Here is a 24,967-nt window from a genome sequence, read left to right as displayed (position 1 = left end):
GGGAAGAGTGCAATTAAAGGCAGAATTGGAGCTGAAGGATTGTATTCTGACTTGGCATAAAGCAACCAAGATCTGCAGACAGCAGTACTCCCTGCAGCCATGGGACCACCCCAGGTTACACACAGGGTGATTTGTGGTATAGCAAGAAATGAGTTATCCAGTCAAGTAGTGTAAGAAGGTTAATGTGATTCTAACAGAGAAATAGTGAAGCAAACAGTTGCACTGTTATATTGCAATATAATATTAATTGGAAACTAAATTGGTCATGGGCTAAATTTAAATACACACACAGAGGGTCGGCTAATTATCCACTTTAGCATGAACACCAGCATGTGAGGCTCACAAACAAGCTTTCCCTGAGCATTTTAGTCACTTCTGTCTTCCAAGAGGACAGGTTTTCATTAATTATTACAGTGCCTCTGGAGTCAACAGTAACCCAGAGTAGAAATGTAAAAGGACAGGTTAAATAACCAGGTGTTTTGTACCTTGAGAGAAAAAAAAATGAGTTGAGCTTCAGGTCAAAGCCTTAATTTAAACTTATAACAAAGGAAATATACTTCTAAGATAGAGTGATCCAACATCCACCCGGGAGTCTGCATAGCCTCAGGGAATTGTGTGAAACAGGTATAAATTTTCTATACATTTGTGTTGTACCTTGGTTTCTGTAGAGCTGAAGGTTAGATATCCACACAGGCACACACAAAAGCAGTGAAGACTCACAGGTGACAACAGGCATCATCCAGGTCCCTGGGTACTGACATAATTATGCATAGGCATGACACACGTTGCATTTCCTTTGATGGCAAGGTATGGAGTCCATACCACCCATAAGCACCCATCTATACCTGTATGTATATATTTATACAGAGGAATGCAACCAAAGTATGCATTAAAAAAAAAAAAAAGGCAAGAATATTAAAAAATCAACCACTGACATGCTAGGAAACACCAGCTTGAATTATTCACTTTTCCTCTACCTCTATCGTTCCTTCTACATATGAAAATCACACCTTTTGTTCTTATTCCTTTGCCTCATTCAGGACAAAAGGGGGACATTGTCCTTCCTGAATCATGGACCTGTATTTTGCTTACTCCTGCTTTCCTGCAGACCTGCTGAAGCTGGTGGGTTTTCCATGGTGCTCATCAACCTGCATCCAAGCTCTGCACAAGTGATGGATTTGTCTTCACAACACATCTTTGAGGAGTGAAGGAGTTGTTTTCTGTTCTCCAGATTTAGGGATGGGAGGAAGTGGAAGAAATGAAGCACTGGATTTCCAGTTCAGGTTGAGATAAACCCTGTATTTCTAAAGAATTTGGTATTCTGAAGGATTAATGCAGGCATGAGATTCTCTGGTTTAAAATACCACTAAGAGTACTGCACATTTCTGCAAAGCAGACTTCAGAGTGTGAAATTTGGCATCTCCAAAGAGTATGATCACACACTTAGCACCTGTTTCCATGTGACAAGACTAGGTTGAGTTTTCCAGTGCCATAGAGAAAACCTTCGTGAAAGAAGTAAATATAAACAGGACATTTTAAAAGGTTTAGTTTGCAGGTTCTTTCAATGAGAACTCCTTCTGGTCAGTTATCCCAAACATCTCTCAAGTTCTAAATAAAACAAAACAGGTTCCCTCTAGTCCCTTCATCACCCACCCAGATTATTCTCCTGACAAGTCTTGAGAGAATCAAGAGTCTTAGTGACCAAAAAGGAGTATGGCAACATGTGGTCTATGTCTATGTGTGCACTAGGAATACAAGTTATTCTGAAAGGAAAAACAACCTGTGCTGAGAACCCAAAGACCGTATTTTGGGGGAGTTGCTTCAGTGTAGTTTTAGTCTAGCCCTGTGGTCTGAGTTCCCATGAATATAGTAGCTGGAGGTCCAAGGAAACCATGCTGCATGAGCCAAGTTAAAATCTCACCACTCTAAGGTGGAACTACTAGGAAATCACTTCAAAAATACCCTGCTAAGCTGAACCTAAATGCAGGTCTAGGTACATCCTAAGAGAACCCACAATTCAAAAACAGGAGAAAAATTCAAGTTTTGAAGGTTGTGTTAACTACAGCATTTTTGTTTTCTTCAGTCTAAAAGCAATGAGGGGCTAGTAATCTTAGAAATAACCCTTCAATACCACATGTGTGCCTGTGTGAGGACATGTGTGCTGCCACAGGACCAGTGCAGCTAAAAAAATTAACTAAGATCACAGAATCCTAGAATATCCTGAGTTGGAAGGGACCCAGATGGATCATTGAGTCCAGCTCCTGTCTCTGCACAGGACACCCCAGGAATCACACCATGTGCTTGAGAGTACTGTCCAAAGGCTACTTGAACTCAGGCTTGGTGCTGTGGCCACTTACCTGTAAACCTGTCCCAGTGCCCAACCACCCTCTGGGTGAAGAACTTTTTCCTAATATCCAACCTAAACCTCCCTGACTCACCTTCATGCCATTCCCTCAGATCCTCTGACAGGTTACCAGAGAGGAGAGATCAGTTCTTGCCCCTGCACTTCCCCTCCTGAGGAAACTGTAGACTATGATGAGGTCTCCCCTCAGCCTCCTCTTCTCTAGGTTGGATAAATCAAGGTGATAACGCTGAAAATAATACTTAGGATGTCTTGATTCAAGTCTTATTGCATTACTCATGAGGAGCCTTTCCATTTATGTCAGTGGTTTTGCTTGGATCTTGAGTAAAATGTAGCTACCAAGAACACATCAGCACAGCAGTTATTACTCACTTAAACTACCAGAAGGAATTTTGCCTGCAAAAAGACCACAGGATTTGACCCCACTAATGACTTCCACGGTGTTTTCTTCACAATATAGATTACTGAAGTAGAGCCATGACTCAGAGGGATTTCCTGCTCCAACCTGCCTATCATCAGCTCTCCCCTGCAATTTCAGCAATGAAGAAAGGCAGAGGTGCCATTCACAAGATGTTTGCCCAGGAACAAAAGTTCTCAGCCTTTTCTGTAAACCAGATTTTACTCATTAAAAGGAAGGAAAAAAAAAAAAGCACCCAAGTAAACAAACAAAACAAAGCACACAAAAAAAACCATAACAAACAAAAACACACAAACAAAACCCTTCAAGACATTAAAATTCTGGAATATTTACTAAGAGAGATTAAATAAAAAAAAATAACTGAGAAACTGGTAGAACACTCGTTAATTTAGCATCTCATGCAGTAATTGGGGGGGGGGATGTGATCTGAGGGATTCTGTTCATCCTCCTCCTGACATCGAAATATAAGATAACTGATGTAAGATCTCTCTAGACAAACTGTATATGTTTCCTAGAGTATATACAGACAGAGTGTCTCCATTTGTGTCCTTTTCAGGATGCTCATTCTCTGGGCTGGCCCCAATCCTGCTTCATCTCACTCAATGCCCCTAAGACCTGTGAAACAACATCAGAAAGAAACTGCAAGAAAGTGTTTCCACTTTTCAGGAAAAAAAGCATTAGAGAGAAAAACTCAAGAGCCAGTTTCATCTAAAGTAAATGGAAAAACAGAACACAACAATAGACAAGTGAAAATTCTGCTCTGCAAATCCCCCTCTAATTTTCACTGCTGTTGAGGTCCTGGAATCAATATCTTAGTCCAACTGCAATCTGTTGGTGAGTGAAAGGAGGGAAAGTTTGTAGCATCACGAATTAAAAAATAATAATCTCTCAAGCTTAATATCAGCAAAGATGATTATTTCCTTTGATTTGTCAGGCTAATTGAAAATAGCTTTATAGTTCGCAGATGATTAATTAGGAGCCAACAAGATCTCCATTTGCATCTCAGTAATTCTTCACTCTGTTTTATTTCAACATTTAGTCTTTATGCTTAAAATATTAACTGAGAAAGCAGAAAGGTGATTAACATAAGATTTTAAATGTGTGCCATTTGTTCTGACTTTTTTTTTTTTACACATTTTTGTCAACAGAGAAGAAAGGAAAGAATATACAACATTACAAAACGATTACTGCCTGTTCCGCTTCCATCTGCTCAATGCTCCTTTATGGTAGACATGGTTTAAGTAAGTCCAGTTTGAAACAGGGGAGAAAATGCCCAAATAAAGGGCAGTTCTCTGCCCCTCCTCCCCCACTCCCAAATCACTGGCCATTTGACCTCATAGTCATCCTGAAAGTTTTGAAGTGGCCTTTCTCACATGAAACACCCTCATTCATGAGCCATCCTGCAGCATAACATTAGACCATGACACTGCTACCCCTTCAGATATCACCCAAGAGAGAGCGGGTTCAAAACAGCATCTGATAAATATAATGATATTTCTCCATCCACCTGGCACTGAAAGGCAGGAGCACACATGCTTCTGGTGGAAAGAACTTGGTTACTTCACTTGGCATTAAAAAAAATTAGTAATAACAATTTGCATGTCAAGTCTGTTGAGGTTTTCACATTTGGGGGTTGTATTTTTTGTTTGGGATTTTTCGAGCAGTTTCTCACAGCCTTGGCAACCTCTGTCTTATCACAACACACTTAAATCTCCAGCAAACGGAGTGGGGTGATAAAACTCTTAATTTAGAAGGTAAATACCCAACCCTTATGACAGCATAAAGAAGCTGGATAAGAAAATTCTGAAAACTAAGAGAAGGATGGATTTCTAAGGATTAAACCACCAGAAATCAAGTTATAAGAGCCCAACTTTGCTGTTATCAGTAATAATATTAATTAAAATTCCACTATTTCAAAGAAAGCTCTTGCAGGGAAGGACTGGCTGATGGCCTTTGAATTTTTGTGAGTTTTCCTCTATCATCAAATCCAGTCTTTTGTAACAGGTTCTGACAATTCCTCAAAGCACAGGGACAGATCTGGTCCATCCTGATTTCGTATCAAGATCTCAACTGTAGACTAATCATTACATCACTGAGTAGTCAAGGAGACAGAGCGGAAAGCGCTTTTCCAGGTCCTGTCCAAAATCTTGGGATCTTTCCTAGCACTGCCCAAAAAGCATCCAGGATCACAAGAACTCTGCTCTACCTTTGCATTTATCTCAGTCCCGTATTTTCCTCAACTCCAGTTTGCCCATGGTTGCCTGAGACCCAAAGGGACCCATCCCATGTGGGAGCCCAACATCACACAGGGGTAGCGGCTGGGCTGGGGTTCGAGGGTCAGGGAGCACACACACTGGACAGTGGGGTTACACTAACATGCAGTCCATTTATTTTTGAGGGTTTTTTTCCTTTGTTCTGTGATTTATCTTTTTTTTTTTTATCAAGCCACTGCAAACATTGCTTTGGCCGTCAGCATGAGCGCAGAGACACACATTCCCATACCCGTGGTAACTATGCAATAAATACCATCCAAACAAACTTTAAGAAAAATCAGTAAAGAAAGAAAAATATTCCTCTTCCCGCCCCCAAGCACAAAACACTGTTAAGTCAACAGAATTTAATCTAGTTTATTCTCCAAAAAAAAAAAAAAAGGAGGAAAAAATATGAAAACAAAACGAAAACGAAAAAAAAAAAGCAGGTCTTATCACTAGCAGTAAATAAATTTGTACAACCATTCAGTCTGTATAATAGGATGAAATAAATCTACATCTTTCTTATTTTGGTGCGTTGAATTATACATACAAACAACAATTACAGGAACTTGTTCACAATGCGTATAGACCTGGAGAATGGCTATCTGAAACCCCCTTGTTGGCAATGTCCGCATGTTAACACTGATTGCCTGACACCATTGGTACTTCCTATGTAAAAGGCCCGTGGCCCAAAAATGAATGATCTCCCTACAGCTTTTATTTATTTAGTTATTTAGTTAGTTAGTTAGTTAGTTAATGCATCATCAAAACCGTTCTAGCCAGCCCCCTCCCCCTCCCCGGAAACAAAGAAACCGAAAAGAAAACCAACAAAAAAAAATAAAAATAAAAATAAAAATAAAATAAAAGGAGAAGACATGACTGGCAGTTGGTCCATTTGTTCGTAAGACCGCGTTTCCTCTTGGTCTGCATTGTTTGTTTTTCTGGTTTTTAAATTGTCCTCCCATCTTCTTTTTTTTTTTTTTTTCTTTTCCTTTTAAAAAAAATTCTCTCGGAGTCCTTCATGCCTTTTTTTTTCTTTACAGCTCCTCAGATGCAATAAAGTCTTCCTCAAATGTACAGTATTTCTTACAATATAAGTTATATGCAATGTTCAGCGGTTTTTATTTTATTTTATTTTATTTTTTTCACAGCACTAGAGATCCTGTCCAATAGGGAATGCAAGTTCTGAATGGCTTATTCACAAATGGTATCCAGATTCAGTGGGTAAGAATACATAGACGCCATAGTGAGTTCCTTTAAAAAGTGGCAAACATCACTTTTTTAAAACTTTTTTTTTTTTTGCTTTTTCTCTTTTTTTTCTTTTTTTTCCTTTTTTGTGCTTTTTGTAGTTTTTTTCTGTGTTTTTAATTTTTTTTCTCTCTCTTATGCCTTCAAATAACCTTTTTTTTATTTTATTTTTTTTTAATCCTTTTTTTTTTTTCCCCCTCCCATTTGATTCGGGACGTCAGACCCATAACCACACGCCTGCAAAAATGCAAGTATATAAAGTAAATCTCATTTTGAGACTGTAAGCATTCAGCAGGGGAGTCTCTTGCTAACCCATGGCAGTGACCATACTGGAAGGATGGTGAGGTCCAAAGGAGAGGCTGGATGGAGGATGCATCGGTGTCGGTGTAGTCAGCATGTGGCTGGAGTGACTGAAAGGTGAAATGTGGCTGATGGAGGACATGTGTCTGGAGAGGGCGGCGGGGTTAAAGGAGCTGCTCTTGGGAAAGTCTTCGAGGTTGTCATGGACCTTTTTGCACTTTTTGGATTTGCTAGACATTTTTCGGTTTCTGGTCTGAATTCCTTCCTTCTTCATAGTCAGGGGTCTGTTAATCTAAACAAAAATCAATTATTTTTTTTGTGCTTCCATCCCTTCTCCCCAGATCACCATAGGATCTGTGTACCCCATGCCCCGTATCCTGGGGGTGTGCCCAGCACCAGCTGGTCGGCAGCCCCCCTCCCTCCCTGTACACCCCATTTGCCATCGTTACACAACCTCTTCCCCTGTGCCATGGCTACACAAACACTCCCCATCCACCCCAAAATTCAGATCCCACCAGGACATCCCAAGTTTGGATATTTCTAAAGACAAGACAACAGAAAACTTCTGGCGGAGCCACATGGGAGCAAAACATACCCGAGTAACTCACAGTGCCTGAAAAATTTCAACTATCTGCACATTAGGTAATTGCACCGTGTTTAGGAACAAAACCAATCATTATCACCTAGAAATATTCCCCACAGACACCATCTCACCCCGAGGCTTCCTGTCTGATCTAAAACCATTATCAGCAAGAGTTGCTGGGATTTCAGTGCTATGAGGGGTCTCAAACTTTCACAGTGGCATTAGGGAGCTGGGTAACTCTTCACAAAAGTGTCAGGTCTTTGTCTTATTTTTCTGCTTTCCAAAGATTTTTCTCTAATCATCCTTTCTGGTTTACTTTAGCCAATCTGATTTTACTTCTAAAGCCTTTCAGGGTTTTTTTGGGGGGGCTGAAACAGGTATCTGTGCTGCCCAGTAGAGCATTTTCTACTTGCATACAAACATATCTGTAGTAAAACTAAACATTAAATTCTCCTGCATGGAGCAATTATCATCCATCAAGGTTAGGAAGTGGTAGCAAAAATCTGTTGGACCTCCTGTAAGAAACACTTATTACTCTAGGTTGTTCCGTGCAGGGACAGGATTTGGACTTTGATGATCCTAATGGGTCCCTTCCAACTTAGGTTATTCCATGATTCTGTGGCTCTGTGCTGCATAGAGAGACAGCATCATAATATGCACTAGCACATGTGACATGAAACCCCCACAAACCACACTTGGGAAGGGATTTATGCATCCAATATCCATAAACAACCTTAAAAATACGGACTTGGGGGTCTACGTGGGTATTGCACTGGCTCCCCTGCAGGATTTCACCTATAGCAGAAGGCAGAGGAGCCCAGCAAATCACCTTGAGGCTGAACCACCTTTCTTAATAAATGTGAGCACGTGATGGCACGAGGGGCATTCTGCAAGAGGGAGAAAAGGGAGAAAAGATGAACCCCCTATCCACCGGGATCTACTGCCTCAGACCCAGCAAAGGACAATGGAAAAATGTGCCTGCAAGGGTCCTGAGCAGCTCTTCACCCATAAGACCTTAAATCAGAACAAGGAGCAAAGCATTCCCTTCTACGTGAACACAGTAGAGTTTCACTTGTTGCTCTTCATTCCTGGTCCTTTTCCCCACAGCATGTGAATCATTCTTGGATTTCTCTCCCCAGGGAAGCTGGGATACAATAACTCCCTGTTACAGGCAGAGATGGAGTCACAGGAAGAGGAAGGACCAGGCTCATCTCCAGTTTAGGCATTCCCAAAGATCATCATGCCAGTCTGAATTTGTGACCCCAGGCTCTCTGCACTGGCAGTGATAGGAACCTTCACCTCATCTAAAAATGGGTGAATTTTTACATGATTCCTCTACCTCAGGATGAAGGGATCATGAAGGAGCTGCCCTGCTTGCCAGTAGCTAAATTTAGGAAGGATCTGCCCACGTGCAGCCCAACAAGAGCCCTGGGGCAGCAAGAAGCAAAACTTCAAACGTGATGGGCTCCAAATGCAACACCACCTGTCTCCCTGGGTTCCTGTCCTCACTGAGGGAATGGGGATCCACACAAAAGGAAGGACCTTTGCTCCAGATCAGTGACTGGGATGGGAAAGCTTTGCCTGGCCTGTTTTCAGTCAGCCAGCAGGGATGTGTTGCCCAGGTTCAAAACCAGGAGAAAGTAGTAAGGGAGCCCCACCAGGCAGCAATGCTGGAAGGGACCAGAAAGTCTGAATCTCTGATGAATTCCATCTCAGATTTGAGGAGGCCCACACAGCCCCAGCCTCCCCAGCTTCTAATGAGGATTTGTATCATGACACAAAGACCCAGGACCAGCCAGAAATAATTTGCAGGTGAAGCAGCAAAGGTGCAAGCTCAGGAGCTGGTGGTGGCAAAGTGACATAAGCCTGGTGTTGGACTGGGGCTGTGCTGGGTCTTGGAGCAAGCACGTGGTCCTGACCCTGTGTTGCTTGGTGTCATGTCCTGCAGGACAGTGAACACCTCCTCAGAGCAACATCTCTCATGTTTCACTCAGTCTCTTAGAACAGGTTGCCCCAGGCCATGATTTGATGTGAAACTCAAGGATGGGAATACCGGTTTTGTTCAGCCATGGCCAGCCCCACCACTGGGGTCAGAGCTGCCATCCAAGCTGTTGGCTGGACACATCATCCCAGTGTGCATGGTCTCACACTCCTAGCAGGTAACCAATCCAAGTGCAAATAGATAAGAACTCTGATAAATGTAAGAAAGAGTGAGACCAGCACAGCCGAAGCAGCAAGCTGGAAAATTTTTCCAGTGACTTCAAAGACCATTCACAAGCAGGGTTAAAGTGGTCCCCAAAACATCAAAGGCATGGACCCATCTCTGTTTCTGGGGTAGAGAAATGAAAGACCCAGAGGGAAGACCTTGTCTGTGAAAATTCATTCTGATAAAAATGACAAACACATGCTAAATTAAAATTAAACCAGCCCAACGCATGTATATGAAATTCATTAATTTCAGATGGAGCCAATTAATTATGGGCAGGAATTATGCTCTTTGTTTTATCATATGCAAAATACTGACTGCTCTGCTCTTGGGACACACAGCCCTGCTTTAGGGTATTGTGAAAGGGGTCTTTTCTGATGAATTTTGCCAAAAACAGTGGCAAATCACTCACTTCTCTGGGCACAGGCCAGTTTGCTGTGCACCTCCAGCAAGGTACACACTCCCACCCATCCCTGAAGTGCACAAAGGCTCATCCCGCTTCTAAGGACTGAAATAACAAGGATGAGAACCTCATATTCAACAGATCAAATGCAGGGGATAGTCTTAACCATTATAGGTCTGATCTTGCTCTGACTGAAGACAATGGGATTTTGCCATTGACCTCAATAAGGTCCTGTCACTGAAGCGGATTTATCCTTCAGACATAGTCATTACAATGTTGGGTTAATCTTCCAGGCTGGCTGTATCTTAGAAAGCACTCTGGGATGCCACAGGATGAAAGGCACCGTATCAATGTGAAATATTAGTCATTGTTAATACTGGTGTTAATGGAGCCGGCTCTTGTTGAAGTCAGTGGGAGGAATGCCAACAGCTCCACTAAATGCACCCCAAGACTATTATGATTATTGCTTATATCCTACTGACAAATGGGTTTGCTTAAGCTGTGGGAAATCAACAGTAAAACAAACTGATATAGCTCCGTGAAAAAAAATGAACACCATGGAAAAAAATAGCCTTTTCACTGCAGTCATTCCCGGCGTGGACATAAAATCTGGGTACGTTTCAACTGCAGATCAATCCATGAAAATATCCTAATGATGTTAAGGTCCAAGAAAATTTCATTAAACCGAAAGAAAAGAAAAAGTGGGGAGGGGGATGGATAAAAAAGCAGCCAGGAATTTGCTACAGCCTAGTCCGAAACAGGTTTAAGGCATCTTCTGAGCACCCAGACATTCCACTGGCATTGGCACAACATCTGTGCCGAATCTCAGGTGCTTGGGAGGGACATGCTACAATCAGCCTCTCTATTCCTGATCCCTCTCCTGATGTAAAACCCACAGAGAAAAGATACATACAAGGAGCAGGTTCACACTTCTCACTGCAGTCATAATTAAATATTTTAAGAATTTCTTTTTTTTAAAAAGAATCTACTCATATCTAGATTTTAGTACCCTTGCCTACTTATGCTACTGCACACAGGATCTAAGTCCTCTGGGGGTTTCATTTAAGCAGGTCCCATTAATGGAGTTGCTCATAAGGCAAGATACTACTTGACTTTGGTAAGTAGCTCTGCTGAGCTTTTAAGCAGCTGTTGGAGTTTTTAATGAACATGAAAATGGTTCCAATGTGCTCAAGGCCTGCCCCATGTCACAGATTTCACAGCTGGATCTGCGTTTCCCTAAACAGTGGATCTGGGGGTCAACTCAGGCCAACCAGGTCTGCAATGTCAGTGGGAAAAAGAAAAGGATGTGCTCTCGCAGGCACATTACTGGAGATCCCCAGCACTCAGACACCATTCCAGACACCTTAGGAAGGATTCCTCCAGTCAGATGTCTACAATGAAGGTAGACACTCATCATCCTGCCCTCTTTCTGGGGAGAAACTACATCATCTTCAAGGGCCCAAGTCATCTCATTCAAACACAGGCATCAACCAGTGTCATTTGGGAAGAGCCTATTTTCTACAAAAGGCTTTGCTGGATACAGGAAATGTAGCTCAGGTACAGGTCTCCCAATAAATTTCCCAAACTACACAATTTAAGTCCTACCACTGGTGACTACAAGACCAAAGTGAAAACAGAGCACAAGCACAGACTCCCCCAGTGAAGCTGGCTGACCTTGCTCCCTTCTTGCCAAGGAAATAGCAAACAGAATATTTTCTTGTGATATTCTGAGAGCTTTCGCTCTGGGTCCAGCCTGTTTGTTTGCAGTGATCACACTGAGAGTTTGATGACAAGCTTTGCTTGCTACATGGGACTCAAAACGTGCTGAGACACCTGCCCGCTAAAGGGTAAACACATTTTCCTTTTTTCCAAGAGAGATGCCTCCCATGAAACAGGTGAAAAATTAGCCTGGTTGTTTGCTGGCGTTTTTTTCTACTTAATCCAAACTTGTTTACTCATCCTAAGAAACCAAAGAGCTTGAAATAACAAATGGAAGAGACTGAGACAGCACATGGGTTGGGTGCCCCATGAAACAGGGTATGTCTTTGATGTGTTTGCATGGGTGGACATAAGGGCAAAACACAACCCCATATTTCTAAACCAAACATAAAGCAATCAACCATTTGGGGGAAAAAAAAAAAAAAACTTTATCAAAGCAGAAAAATTGCAAGCCTTTTCCTCCTTCTGACATAATAATTATTCTAATGCCACATGGAATCAAAGTAACAGGAGTAGCCTTAAGTGTCCTTTATTAGTACTATTATTCAGTAGAAAACTTTTCAGGTCCCTTTAGCTCTTTCCCTGGGGCATATATCCCTGGTTCCTGCAAGCTGGCTTTGCATGGAGATATTAGATTAAATCTGCCAGCCATTTCATTTCATTTCTACTTCCCTTCCATGACAGATGCTTTAAAATTCACATCACAGGTTGAGCAGACTCCGCAACCCACTAACTAAATCAAGTCCTTTTTTGGTTTAGGAATCGCTTGCGTCAAAGAGGGCAAACACAAGACCAAAATAAATCATCTTTGGGGACTGGACAAAGGCAGCCACAAACCCAAGAATGATCTAAATGCTGGCACATTTTGCTTTTTTCTCCAGAGTTTGTATTTGCTGGAGGAACCAAGCTACACATAGTAGGGGTATCAGCTTGCAGGACGGCGTGTTGTCTTTTCCAACCCTCTGAGCCCAATCAGCAGCAGATAATGTCTCTCTGTGTTGATCCACTCCTCCTTTCTTGGCTCAGGCATGGGAAAGCTCTAACATTACCCATGGATAGCCCTGTTTTATACCTTCCCAACTTGGACAGGCTATGTTTGAAAGGCTGACAACTCATCCCTCCAACCCCCAAGGTCCCCGAAGGGATAATAGGGTCTCTTCCACACAAGACTGGAAATCCTTAAGTCAAGGAAGAGTTTGGACCATCAAGCACTGGAGCTGAGGCCCTGTAATTGAGTGTTACAGTCACACTTACATTGTGCAGCTTGTAGTAGAGCCCGCAGGCGTTACAGACGGGATCGCCGTTGGCATTTCTCCTCCACAGGGTGGTAGTGGTGGTCTGACAGTTTGCACAGGACGTGCCCGCCCTCCTGGCTGCAGACTGTGGGAAGGAGGGAGAGAGACAGGGGAAGAGAAGGAGAGAAAGAGGAAAACACCCGTGTTAAAAAAAAAAAAAATAAAATAAATGCGATCAGCAAAATTTCTGAGAAAGAAAACATCAACCCTGCAAGACTGACGCACATCGGCAGAGGCCTCCAGAAACTGACTTGTGAGAACAAATAATAATTGTGAAAAAAATCCCCGAGGTACTTTAATCCCAAATTATATGTGAACTGAATCAGGTGCCAAAGGGCATCCTAAAAGTGAGTGCTAAAACCTCTGATAGAACTCATCAAAATTAGCAGCGCTGGCACAGCCCATTCCAGAGGGGAAAATGTTATTTAAATGCCAACGTGTCTTTCCATCTTAACTCTCCCAGACCCCCCGAGGGGTCTAATTCTGCAGTCAGGGCCTGAACAGTCAACGGGCATGAGTCACGGCGGCTCCGGCGAGCGCCGGGTGAGACCCGGGTGGGCAGCTGCTCGCCGGGACCGACCGCAGGCGCAGCCCGGTCCTGCAAATTCAGCTCAGCTTCAAAGGATACAGGATCCAGATCGGAAATAACACTGTAGCAAAGAGCAAGAATCCCAACTTTTTTAATTACACCCTTTTTGCAGCCCAAACCTTCATGTTTATTTAAGAACTGGTGAAGAGCCCCAGAGCAGGATTTACCATTTCAAAAAGGGGTAGGAACGAGGAAAAAAAAAAAAAAAGTCTATGTGCCAAAGTGTATATAGAGAAGCTTTTTCTTTTAGCTGTGATAATGATTTAGCAAAGTCAAATTTAGTAAAGTCGCTCTCCTTTCACATGCATGAATTTGTGTTATCATTTAAAAATTGTAACTTTAGAAAACAAATTGCCCTTCTGCCACTGAAGGAGGAACAGGAGTTTTCGGACTGCTGAGTGAGCGTGCATGAGGTTTTGCGTGTGTGCAAGTGCCTACAGCTCCTAAAAAAAAAAAAAAGGCCTTTATATCCCATCCTATCTTTTCTTCATCAATATGACACAGTCCCAGAGCTCTGATTTCATCCCCATGCGTTGCTTTCAATGGGACTGCTCATGTGCTTAAAGTTAAAACATGTGCTTAAGCGATTTGCCAGATCATAGCAATGCTTGGCACCTTGCAGAACTGAGCCTTTAATGCTCTCTTTTGTGCTCTTACTGTTTCAAATTTACCCCTCACCCCACACAGCCGCACACTGTGGTGCATCCAACATTTAAAAAAAAAAAAAAAAAGAAAGAAAGAAAATACCACATCTTTGGATACCGTACAACAAACCCAAAATGCAAACATGGACACTGGCACAGCGTTAGCGTTAATACCAACTCTTGTTAGGTCATGTTGCAATTTTAATCATAATTGAATGCGGCGTAGGTGGAGAGAGAACGGGTTGGTTTTGCTTTAGATAGAGGAGAATTTTTTTTTTCTTTTAATTAGACAAAAAGGACTGTCTAAAAAATAAATAAGACAATGCCCACGAGCATTAAGAAGCATCACAGAGGGCCTGGTCTGGCAGCAAGTGGCTCTCCCGGGCTGCCTTTGGGGACAGTTCCATTTTACCTGACCATAAACCACTCTGAGCCGAGCCGATCCCAAGCCTGAGGAGGCCTTTAACTGACTTCTCCATGCTGATGACCTGCAGGAGCTGGGAACAGCAAATGGGTCTCTGGCTGCAAAAATCCCAGTGCCAGAAGATAAAGCATCCCACCATGAGAACAGCAGAGCCCCAAACTGATGTGTAGCACACACACTTCAGTCCTGCCTTCCTCACAACCATGCCATATTCCCAGATTTGGTTCCCATCAAAATCACCAGGATAATGAATGTGCTTTAAAAGCAGCTCAGAGACAACACCTTACAGAGCTGGGTTCTCATTGAGAGCTGGGGGATGGGTCTGCAGGTCTCTGCCACCCAACTCCAGCCAGGAAGCACGTGTGGCTCCGAGGGGCACGAGTGGCTCCGAGGCTTGGATTGAGCCTTTCAGTGGCAGCTTTGCCCTTATCAGACCCAAAAATCAAGCCTAAGGAAATTTCTAAAAACCAGTGATATTTGACTCAGCCCACACAGGGGAAACATCCCCTTTGAAGATATTTGGGGTTTCTACATGGTGCTCACTATAATTTCTCTTACTGCAAGCGCATTCAAAAGACACGCCTGGTCACCACCTTGCTGCCTTCAAACAAACTCTGACGTTAAATAAGCAAATAAATCACAACATCCACTGTCTTCTCTAAAACCTCTTCCAACTCCTGTATTTCCCCTACGAAAATTCAGCATCATTAGCTGAATATTTTAAGCTCTTTCAGTCCCAGAGTGTACCTTTTATGCTGTACCAACTTCTACCAGAGACACCGGCAGTGGCCAGGAAACAATGAATAATAACACTATTGTAAAGCTCCCAGGAATGGCATCCACTGAGCTAATCACCGACTAGGGGCCTGGCCATGTCAGTAATGGGATGACTAATTAGCTGCCCCATATCATCTGCAGGACCAGGCCCCATGGCCCAGCTGCCTGTGAGTCCACAACTTCAGAAGTACTGGCGGGGATGAGAAGGTGGAATTGAGGATGGTGCAGTAGGGACCAAATGCTGATAAGGACAATAAATAAAGGGGCATTTTCAGTGTCTGGATTTATCCACAAAGTCTCAAGCATCAGTTTCCTAAAATATGATTCCATGTGCATGGGCTTACTGAGAAATTGGCTGTAATCCTTCCAAAACCAGCGTGACTGGACATGGAAATGGAGAGCTCTGCATCCACATGAGAAGGGAAAGGGAGAAAAACTAAAAGAAGGTTTTCTCAGCAGTGACAAGGCTGTCACTGGCTGTGAGAGGGACAGGAATGGTCTCCAGTAGGGCTGTAGACCTTTTAAACAGAGTGATGGTACCATCTGCCTGTTCTTGATCCCCCCACCAACATCTCCACACCTTCCACCTTCCCCCGAGATGAAGCAGAGCTGTCTGAGCCTCCTCACCCAGCAAGGCTCCATCCATCTCACCTAAAGGACACCCTTACAAAAACACTCATTGAATTTAACAAGGCTTGGGCTGCGTTCTCAGCACCTCAGAAGTTCTTTGCCTCCTCTCTCCCACCCATTGAATCCGATCATTAGTTTCAGCTAATCATCAGCTGTGACCAGAGCCTACAAAACCATCCCAAGGTCATGCAGGAAACTTGAGGCAGAGAGAAGGAGCTGGATGCCCACCCTGAGCCTCCATCCACACGCTGCCTTACGCCTACCATCCCAAGGCAGGAGAGATCCAGTCAAGCCACAGCCACACGCACATCCAGGCGCACAAAATGCAAACACGGGCCCAGCTTCGGTGCCTTCTGATTGTTTTTTTTATCAGAGGTTAGCAAGAGAAATAAATAGAGATGCAAACAGCATTAGGGATGTTTTTCTTTCTTTTTTTCCCAGACAGTGCTAAGTGGGGGAAAAAAAAAAAAATGTAGAAAAATCAAATTTCACGTTTAGGAAAGGTCGCATTCAAAGGACGGGAACTTTTTGTAACTTAAACTTTAACTAAAATGCCGAAAGATTGGAGCGATTATGCAAGACAAGGTCTCTCTTTACTTCTTTTCTTTCTCTCTCTTTTTTTTCCCCCAAGAATGACCTTTTACTATGTATTTATTTATATAGTTCATTTTACATGTGCCGGGCTCGGGGTGACTCGGGACATTCTTTCGTGGTTCCATCAGACACTTTTTGAAAGCTCTCCCCCCCTTTTCCAGCCGCTTTCCTATTCTGCCTCCCCCTCCGCTTGTTTGGATACGCTCAAGCTCCTGTGTGTTTGGGCTGGGGAAACGGAGCTGTTGTTTAGGAGTTATCTCCAGGGCTCAGATATCCGGCAGCTTTTTCCTAGGAAGTTAACTTTACACATAAAGAGAGAACGAGGAAAAAAAAAAAAAGAAATAAAGAAAACGAGGGCTGTGTGTATAAAACAGAAGGACCAGGGGGGGAGGAGGAGAAGAGAACAAGAGAGCTGCCCAAAAAAAAAAAAATCAAAATTCCAGCCTGTACTTCCCTCCCTAGAAAGCTTTTCCTTTTTTCTAACAAGGCTATGAAAGATGAAGGAGACAGATATTTTCCTATATGGGAAAAGCCCATGGAGAGGTTTTGTACGCAGGAAGTTTGGGGGATAGAGCAACAAACCCACAACTTCCCCAAAACTCACACAACCAGACAGAGCTGTCACTGCTGCTCTCCACAGCATAACCCCTCCTGGGAATGTACCCTGCAAATGCATCCCAGTGTCAGAGGGAATAAAGCGAATCCAATTTTAGAGGCATCTCCCAGGTGAGGAAGCTGATCCACATCTAAGAGCCGCCGGACAGAGGCCATGAGCACCTTCACGGGGAATGCAAAGCCAATGAACCAGCCCTCTCCTGCCTGCAGTGTCTGCCCATGCCAGGCACAAGCCTCACACAACTGGCCAGACCCATCCATCAGCTCAGAAATTCCATGGAGAGGTGAGAGCCACTTTTCCTCCGCATTTTTTGCAGCTCCCAGGAGCCCTTCCACACGAAACCAAACGTGCCTTGATTCGAAACATTCAGTAACTTCCCAAGCAGTGACCATAATTTTTTTCCCCCTCTTGATATACTTTTTTCCCCTTGTGATCTGTCTGATTATTTGCCAAATATACTTCAGCATATTTATTACCCATGCCCACGGCTTCCAGACCTTTTTGTGGCTTCCAGGGAATTGCATGAATAGATCGCTGAGGATGCCGAAGTGTGTTGCCTGTACGTAGAACAGTTGCCACAGGCTTGTAACTATTATTTCAAATGTTTACCCGCACATTTCATCTTCCTCCAGCTTCTGTGGCCTGGGCACACACTCGGCTTTGCACACCCCCATCCCCTGCCTTGTGTCCTCACTCACACCAGCTTAAAGGGGAATGATACAATTTGAGACCCAGATGGCACAGGCACAAATGACCACACCAGGTACCAGCGGCACCAGGACCTGATGGTTCAAGATCTCTGCAGGACCAAGGTCTGTCTAACACCCCACTGGCACCTGGGATCCAGTTTGGGTCCCTTCTCCATGACACCCCCAGCCAAGGGGGATGGAGACACACGTAAGAAGGTGGAGGCAGCAGTCTGGAGAGCCCAGCAGAAATCCTGTTCTCCTGATAATCTCTTTGGTCACTAGGAAAGTATTATTCTGCCCTTAAGCCCTGGTAAGAGCCACCATCCATGGGTCATCATCCAGAAGCACTGTGTGGAGGCATCTGTCCCATTGTGACCTGGGAGAAAACTCAGTTCTGGTTTGCAAGAAGCCCTGGATCTTGATTTTTTTAACCTGTTTTGCAGTTTGCAAGAGGACCAGACAATTGAGGCCCACAGCAGCTGGGATCATCTCTCCCAGCACCCCTTTCTCACAGCCCTCTGACGCTGTGAGACCAGTGGGAGCTGGTTGAGATTCCCTGTCCATCCCGAGCTGCAGACAGGAAGCAAAAGTTGCAGAAGAAGAAAAAGAAAGAATAAAATAGAAGGAGACTCACCAGCCTTCTCTTGGGTTTGATCAGGGGCCGGTTCTGCCCGTTCATTTTGTGATAGAGTCCGCAGGCGTTACACAAATAGTGCCCGGTGCCGTCTCTTCTCCACAGGGGGGTTGAGGTAGCCCCACAATTTACACACTCCCTGCCTTCTGGAAACAAGAGAGCACATAGTTCACTTAGGGAAACCAGGAGTGAAATGAGCTGGGGAAAGCCCTCCTCCCCCCAGAACAACTCACGACCTCCCAAGAGACCCAGCCATGCCCGACCCTGCCAGTCTTCCCCAGGCTCAAGGATGTCCAAGCAAAGGTCCAAGGCCATGACTGAATGATGTCCCTGTCACAGGAGAATCTGGTGGGTTCTGATCCTGTTGCCTTCCCCAGCACCACTGTGCAGGCAGTATCAGGCCTGTGTCCCAGCAGCAGGAAAGAGGGATGGTGGCAATGACAATCCAAATGCTGTGGTGGCTCAAGGGGCTCCATGGAGAAGCTCTCACTCCTCCTACAGGTTTCTCCTTTTTTGGGGGTAGGGTGACTGACAGTTTCCCCTCACCTTTAGATTAAGCACTTCTACAACTTTCCAGTCCCCATGTTGCCACATGGACTAGACAAACTTTGGTAGGCTTTGCAAGAAGCCTCCAACTCTCTACCCCTGTTTGGATACAGAATTTAAGTCCATGCCCCTCTTTCTGATGTGTGTATGGACCCTGGTGTCACCCCTTGAGCTCCAGAGGTGTGCATGAGCCTGGGGGGCTCTACCTCTGACCTCAGGTCAAACCACATCAAGGATCCCCAAAATAATCACAGATCAACAATCAAAACATCTCCCTAGCCCCAGCCAGCGCACAAAAACTCTGCCAATATCTGCTATTGATTAATTTGCAATTAAGCTTCCACCACCCAAAACTTGCAGAAACCCTTCTGGTTTCTCTACAGCATCCACAGCCTGATGGTCCATCCCTGCTGTCTGGGATAGCAAACAGCTCCAAGCCTGCCTGAGCCCTCATTAAGGTCTTTCCTTCCTTCTCCTGCTTTTGGGCACCACTTTATCCTCTCCCTGGCTATTGCAGGGGGCAATCTCCCCCAGCCCACCAGTTCCCAGTTTGGGGGAAGGAACTGGGAGGTTGAGGACGTGCCTCTCAGCTACTTCCAGAGGACTGAGGGGTTTTTCGTTGGGTCTTTGGTTTATTAGGGGAGGTTTTCTTGTACTTAATGCTACTTGTGGCCGACCTGAGAGCAGAAGCAGACCTCAGCTGGGCAGAGCAGAGTGAACTCAACAGAGCCAACTCCCTGCTGCCCCAGCCTGTGCTGCCTTCGAGCAAGAGGCATCCGTGCCCTAACCACAAACAGCAACCGTCTTTCCAGAGCCTTTGCACTGAACCCTTCTCCTCTCACCCCCCCAACAACAAAAAAATAAAATACTTTTGCAGCCATTTCTCCCTCTTCCATCCTGGAAAAACACCCTCTCCCTCCTTTTTCTCCTGCTCTAACCCTCTTTGTCTGCGAGCTTCCAGCTTGATAAAATCAACTTTTAAAGGGAAAAGAAAAAAAAAAGAAAGAAAAAAAAAAAAGAAAGAAAAAAAATAGGTGTTGCTGCTGGGGTTGGTTTATCACGAACCGCAGATGTCTTTCTAGAAGGTAAAGTAACAGAAAGTGGCAAAAGGAAAACAAGAGGGGAGGGTGGAGGGGGGGCCAAGACGGTTTGAAAATACCGCGCAGCCGGTGCCCCGGCGGGAGCTGTGGCTCGGCGGGCGCCGGGACGGCCGGGGGATGCTCAGCACCGCCCGGGGCCAGAATAAACCGGTCCCTACTCCGGACATAGCACCCGGTCCGTACTGGGGCCAGGCGGGGAGCCGGTCCCGTTAATACCCAGGTCGTTTTGTTCCCCTCCGGTTAAACGGGGCAGCCGCTCCGGGGCTGTTTGAGTCTCTGTCCCTCTCTTTTGTCTCACTCCATCTCTCTCTCTCTCCTGCTTTCATGTACAAAACATACAGGTCTGGGTTTTTTTGTCACTCTAACCGCATCCGGACTCTATTAAAGTTCCTGGCGCTGGATAAACAATGCAACTGTCGCGTGCAGCAGTCTGAAAATAATTGGATTAGCTCAAACATATCAGCTAAATAGAGACAGTCCCTGCTCAGACAGACAGAGTAAATGTCACCCTGGAAAAACCCTGAAAACTGATCTCATTCATGCCAGGCAACCCTGCAGCAGCCTCCTCGGAAAAAAGAAAAAAAATAGAGGGGGGGAAGAAAAATAAAAATTTAAAAAAAAAAAAAAGAGTTTTGACTAATCGCCCTTTCCTCTGCGCACACACAGACACACACCCCTCGGCTCACACATAGCCCTCGGTGCACACAGATCTGCAAGCCCAGAGTGTCCAGCCGCCGGGAGCTGGAGCCACGCAGCCCCTCGCTCCCCACCCCGCGGGGCGCGCTCCCCCCGAGAAAGGCGGGACACTTTTAGGGTCTCTCATCGGGGGTGATCCAAAGCCCCAGGCACGGAGCTGGCTGGAGCTGGGGGCTGCGTGGGCGAGCTCCCCGCACCGCCCCGGGGAAAACCTCCCCGCATCCCCGGGCGCCGCATGGGAAGAGGCCCTGGGAAGAGCGAGGCGGAGGGCAGGCGGGGGAAGTTGGCCGGGATTTAGCACCATTATTAAAATACAGAGAGATCGCTAATGCTGCGGTTCCCTCGGTTTCGCTTCCTCCCCGGGCGCCGCAGATGAGCGCACCGTGGGCGCTGGAGGGGCCGGGCCGCCCCCGGGGCAGGAGCCCCGCGGCACTGGGTGGGTGGTTTGGGCTCCTGGGCCAGGTTCTACCTCCCCCAGCCCGCGCTGGACGAGGGAATTTGGTTATAAACCCAGCAGAGCCACCTGTGGGGAAGGTAAAGTGCCGTGTGTGTCTCCCCCACGAGGTCTTCAGCCCCCGCTGCTCATCACACGGATGCTTGTGTGCAACTCTCTGCGTGCGGAGAGGAGCGAGGGGCGCAGCCCCATCCCTTTGCCCCCCCGCTTTCCCCCCACAGCTTCCTCTCCCGAGCAACGGGGATGAAGAAGCCAAAAGCCCTACCTGTGCTTGACCGTGCTTTCGGTCGCGATTTACACCCAAACCCGGTTGGCGATCCTCCTAAGAGGCTACTGGGGGGAAAAAGTCCAGAGCCATATTCTGGGACATACGGTGGGTAGGTAGTGATGGGGTGATGAGCGGAGGAGGTGGCTCCTCCTAAAGAGGCCATGCTGCTCCGAGAGTGAGAGGACTCCAGCTTCATGGTGTCGGCCAGGGACACCTGGTATTTGATGCATTCCTTCTCGTCCTGCCGGGTGGAGCCAGTGGAGCCAGGGGTGGAGATGGACGGATCCGGGGACACATCTTTAGGAGGGGTCGGCGGGAAGGTGAAAAGATGCGGGCTGGAGTGGCCGGCGGATAAAGTGGAAGAGGAGGCGGGTGGGTAGACGGAAAGGGGTCCCGGTGAGCTGTGATGGATGGAGGTCTTGGAGAAGGGGCTGAGGTTCCAGGGGGAAGCGCTGTGGTGGCTGCTCAGCGCCTTGCTCCCGTCCAGCCAGGGCAGCGAGCCGTGCAGCAGCGGGGGGCGGCACACCTGGCTCCCTGCTCGGAGAAAACACAGACACATGTCGGCCTCATCCCTCTGCCACCCTGGCAAAGCCCCACGTGGGGGTCCCGGGACGTTCCCCCCTTTTCCTTCCCAAAGAACTCAGCATGCGGGCGGAGCAAGCAAAATCACATCTGATGCGAAACTCCGCTCCTCTTTAAAAATTAAAATTTAAAAGCTACAAGAGCCCGAGGTGGCAGCCCCGGTCCTGCTCAGGAACAGGTCTCCGGGTCGGGACCCTCCGAGCAGGGGTGCCAGCCCTGTGACACGGGGTTTGGCGATTCCTGCTTGACTGTCTCCCTTTTCCAGGCAATCCCATGAAGACTTTGAAGCAGAGATCCTGCGTGAAATTGCCAAGCCCCGACTGCAGAAATCATGTTTTTTCTTAGCTGGGAAATGATTTCCCGAACGCAGCCGTGGGCTATAGACCCCGGGAATTTTCTGGCCAAACGAAGAAGACCAGAAGATGCCCGCAGACACGTTAATAACCTTTCCAATAGGGCTGATAAACTTTGCAAACTGCTCGGTTTGTCTTTTCTTCTTCCATGAGTCTGCACAGAAACGTTAGATGGCTTTTTCGTGGTAATATGGCACATGCAGAGTGTACCAACTGCCTCAAAAGAAACACTCCATCCCCTTCTTGTGACAGGAGACATTTCACTTGTCTTTTAAAATACAGACCTGGACTTTGTAAAAAAAAAAAATCCACCAGATTTACACAGTCAATTTTGTTCCCCTTTGGTTATAAGTATTCTTAAGGGCTTGTACTTAATATTTTAAATTCATCTCGGCCCTTGCTAAACAAATAGAAAAATATATCTAAATAATCCAATCTACCCAAATCTACAGCAACTTGAAAAAATTGCTCTAGGCTGGAAAACACAGTTATTCAACTGGAAGAGAGCAAGTTTGTGCCTGCTAATAAAGCCCTGGAAACTCACTGACATCTAGAGAGCCTTAACCTCTGTAGGTATCGTGATCTGTGTATAGAGACTGCTAAATATACAGGAGAGATGCAAACACAGATGTATAGAGGCACAGATAGTTAAAGAGCTGATGCACAGGTATGTTTGCATGGGAGCTCGTGTGTGTCTAGAAAAGCTCCAAACTGGTTTTCACCGTACCAGACATTTGTGAACAATACTGAAAGTAGCTGCTCGAAAGGAAGGGAAGGTGGGTTATACGAATAGAAAGGGTCAAGATTCATTATCTTCTCCAGGAAGTAGCATAGTAAATAATATTCAGGCTAGATCAGAGAGACCGCATTTCCACTTTCTGCTGATATATTGGAAAAAAAGAAATGAAAAGGAAAGAAAAGAAAGAAAGGACAAAGGCTGCTGATCCTTAGAAATAATTGTTTTAAAGGGACTAATAGCAGAACAATGCAGTTACTGAGCGGAGCCTAATGCAGGCTCGCACTCAACAAGTTGCTGAGGGCTGGGAGCAGCCCCCTGAACCCGCTCGGCTCCATCTCCACTCGCTCATCGCACTTTCTTCTCCTTGATTTTGGGGTGATTTCCACTGCAAACCTCGGGGATTTGGGCTTCACCACGACAGAGGTCACAGTCCGGCTTCACAAACCAGCATCTGCTTTTTTCCTTCCATTTTTATTTTTATCTTTTCCCTATTTTTTTTAACCGTACAGGTAAACTCAAGTCAATAAAGACTGAATCTCTTCAATTCTTCATAAAAGGTGGTACGAAAGTACTCATCCCTCCATTGACCTGGGCCCCATCGGCCTCAGGTATTTCACCTCCTTTCTCAAAGCTGTGACCCAGGAACAAACTTCGCATCGTGGATCATTACCTTCCTGCAGAACCCTCAGGAAAACACACCAGGTCTGATAACTAATTACACTACAGGCTATATTTTTTTAGTTTCTTTCTTATTTTTAGCCCACGCCATGGCGCTGCCCGGGGTGAGTGTGCAAAACTTTCGACCCAAGCCTAACAAGCTCACCAAGTGCGAATGAAACAGCCCAAGCGTGAGGACAGCGGGGTCATTTTCACACCCCTGCTCTCCAGCTTGCTTTGCTTCCACAGAGCAGCTTAATCGTGCAAAAACTAAACACAGTATGAAAACACTAACTGTTAACCTAATTAAACAGAGGGGGGAGAAACCGAAGCGAAAGAGAGAGGGCAAAAGGAAGAAAACAAGAGAAAGATGAAAGGGAGAGAATTAGAAGGAAGGACAGCAAGAGAGAGAGAGGAAAAAGAGGGAAGAGGGATGGGAGAGAGAGGACGAAGAAAAAAGTAAGTAGAAAGAAAGAAAGAAAGAAGGATAAAAAAAAGAAAGTAAAAAGACGAAAAAGAAAGAAAGAAAGTGAAAGAAAGGAAGTAAGCCTGAATTTTTATTTATTTCCAATAAGCCAGCCCCAAAATCCACCCGTGACGTAGCTTCCCCGCCGGCAGGAGAGGGAGTCCGACAGGAGAGTCGGCCGGGGCTCAGGGCAGCGCGGAGCCGCCGGGACCGGCACCGGGAGCGGGGCAGGACCGGGTCAGCCCCGGGGGAACCGGGTCTCGGCGCGGGCACTCACCGTGGTGGGCCGTGGGGTATCTCTGCACGGTGGCTCTCACGGAGTTGCCGTAGTACGGAGGGACGGGGTTGCCTTGTCCGTCGATATTAAAAAGTACATCCACTTCCTCGGCGAGAGGATACTGCGTGGGGTCCATGTAGGTATGGCCAAGCGTGGGGTGATGCGAGTCCGGGTGCTGCCCATTGAGCACGGCCGGGTGGTGGTGGCTCACCCACCGCGGCTGGTCCGTGGAGACCTCCATCTTCCGCGCTCGCTGCTCCGCCGCTGCTCTTCCTCCTCCTCCTCCTCCTCCTCAGCAAGGCGCGGAGGGCTTGAGATCGGAGGGGGAGACGCTGCTGGAGTTAATGCAGGGCGGGAAAAGTGCTCGGCGAGTTTGGGGGATGTTTCTGGTTAGGTTTGTTTTAAAGTGGAGGAAGGGGGGAGTTATGGTGATAAACGATCGATTC

The 24,967-nt window shown here is 45.9% G+C and overlaps 1 protein-coding gene across 3 annotated transcripts; it reads right to left on the bottom strand.

Moving 5' to 3' along the window:
• Positions 1-6,352: 6,352 nt before the first annotated feature.
• Positions 6,353-24,967, bottom strand: GATA3 (GATA binding protein 3). 3 transcript variants are annotated; one of them, XM_018083587.2, is made up of 5 exons: positions 24,522-24,967; positions 21,445-21,981; positions 18,384-18,529; positions 12,746-12,871; positions 6,353-6,872 (listed from the first exon to the last, which is right to left on the bottom strand). In XM_018083587.2, exons 1-5 carry the CDS (start codon positions 24,760-24,762, stop codon positions 6,588-6,590), a joined length of 1,335 nt encoding a protein of 444 aa, XP_017939076.1. In that variant the 5' UTR covers positions 24,763-24,967; the 3' UTR covers positions 6,353-6,587. The 3 variants fall into 3 exon arrangements, with proteins under 3 accessions (XP_017939076.1, XP_017939078.1, XP_017939077.1); XM_018083589.2 differs by having other exon boundaries at positions 6,366-6,864; positions 24,522-24,961; XM_018083588.2 differs by having other exon boundaries at positions 6,469-6,872; positions 18,384-18,526; positions 24,522-24,961.

The sequence above is a fragment of the Manacus vitellinus genome, unplaced genomic scaffold (assembly GCF_001715985.3).
Source record: "Manacus vitellinus isolate BGI_N305 unplaced genomic scaffold, ASM171598v3 scaffold_65_pilon, whole genome shotgun sequence".
NCBI classification, from domain to species: Eukaryota; Metazoa; Chordata; class Aves; order Passeriformes; family Pipridae; genus Manacus; species Manacus vitellinus.
The sequence above is the reverse complement of the archived record's forward strand: the minus strand, read 5'-3'. Positions and strand labels throughout refer to the sequence as shown.

Coding starts and splice junctions, on each gene's coding strand:
- GATA3 (XM_018083587.2), bottom strand. CDS start 24,762: ATGGAGGTCTCCACGGACCAGCCGCGGTGGGTGAGCCACCACCACCCG. Junction 18,530..21,444: donor GAAAGCACGGTCAAGCACAG/GTAGGGCTTTTG, acceptor TCTTGTTTCCAG/AAGGCAGGGAGTGTGTAAAT. Junction 12,872..18,383: donor TCAAACCCAAGAGAAGGCTG/GTGAGTCTCCTT, acceptor TCCTTCCCACAG/TCTGCAGCCAGGAGGGCGGG.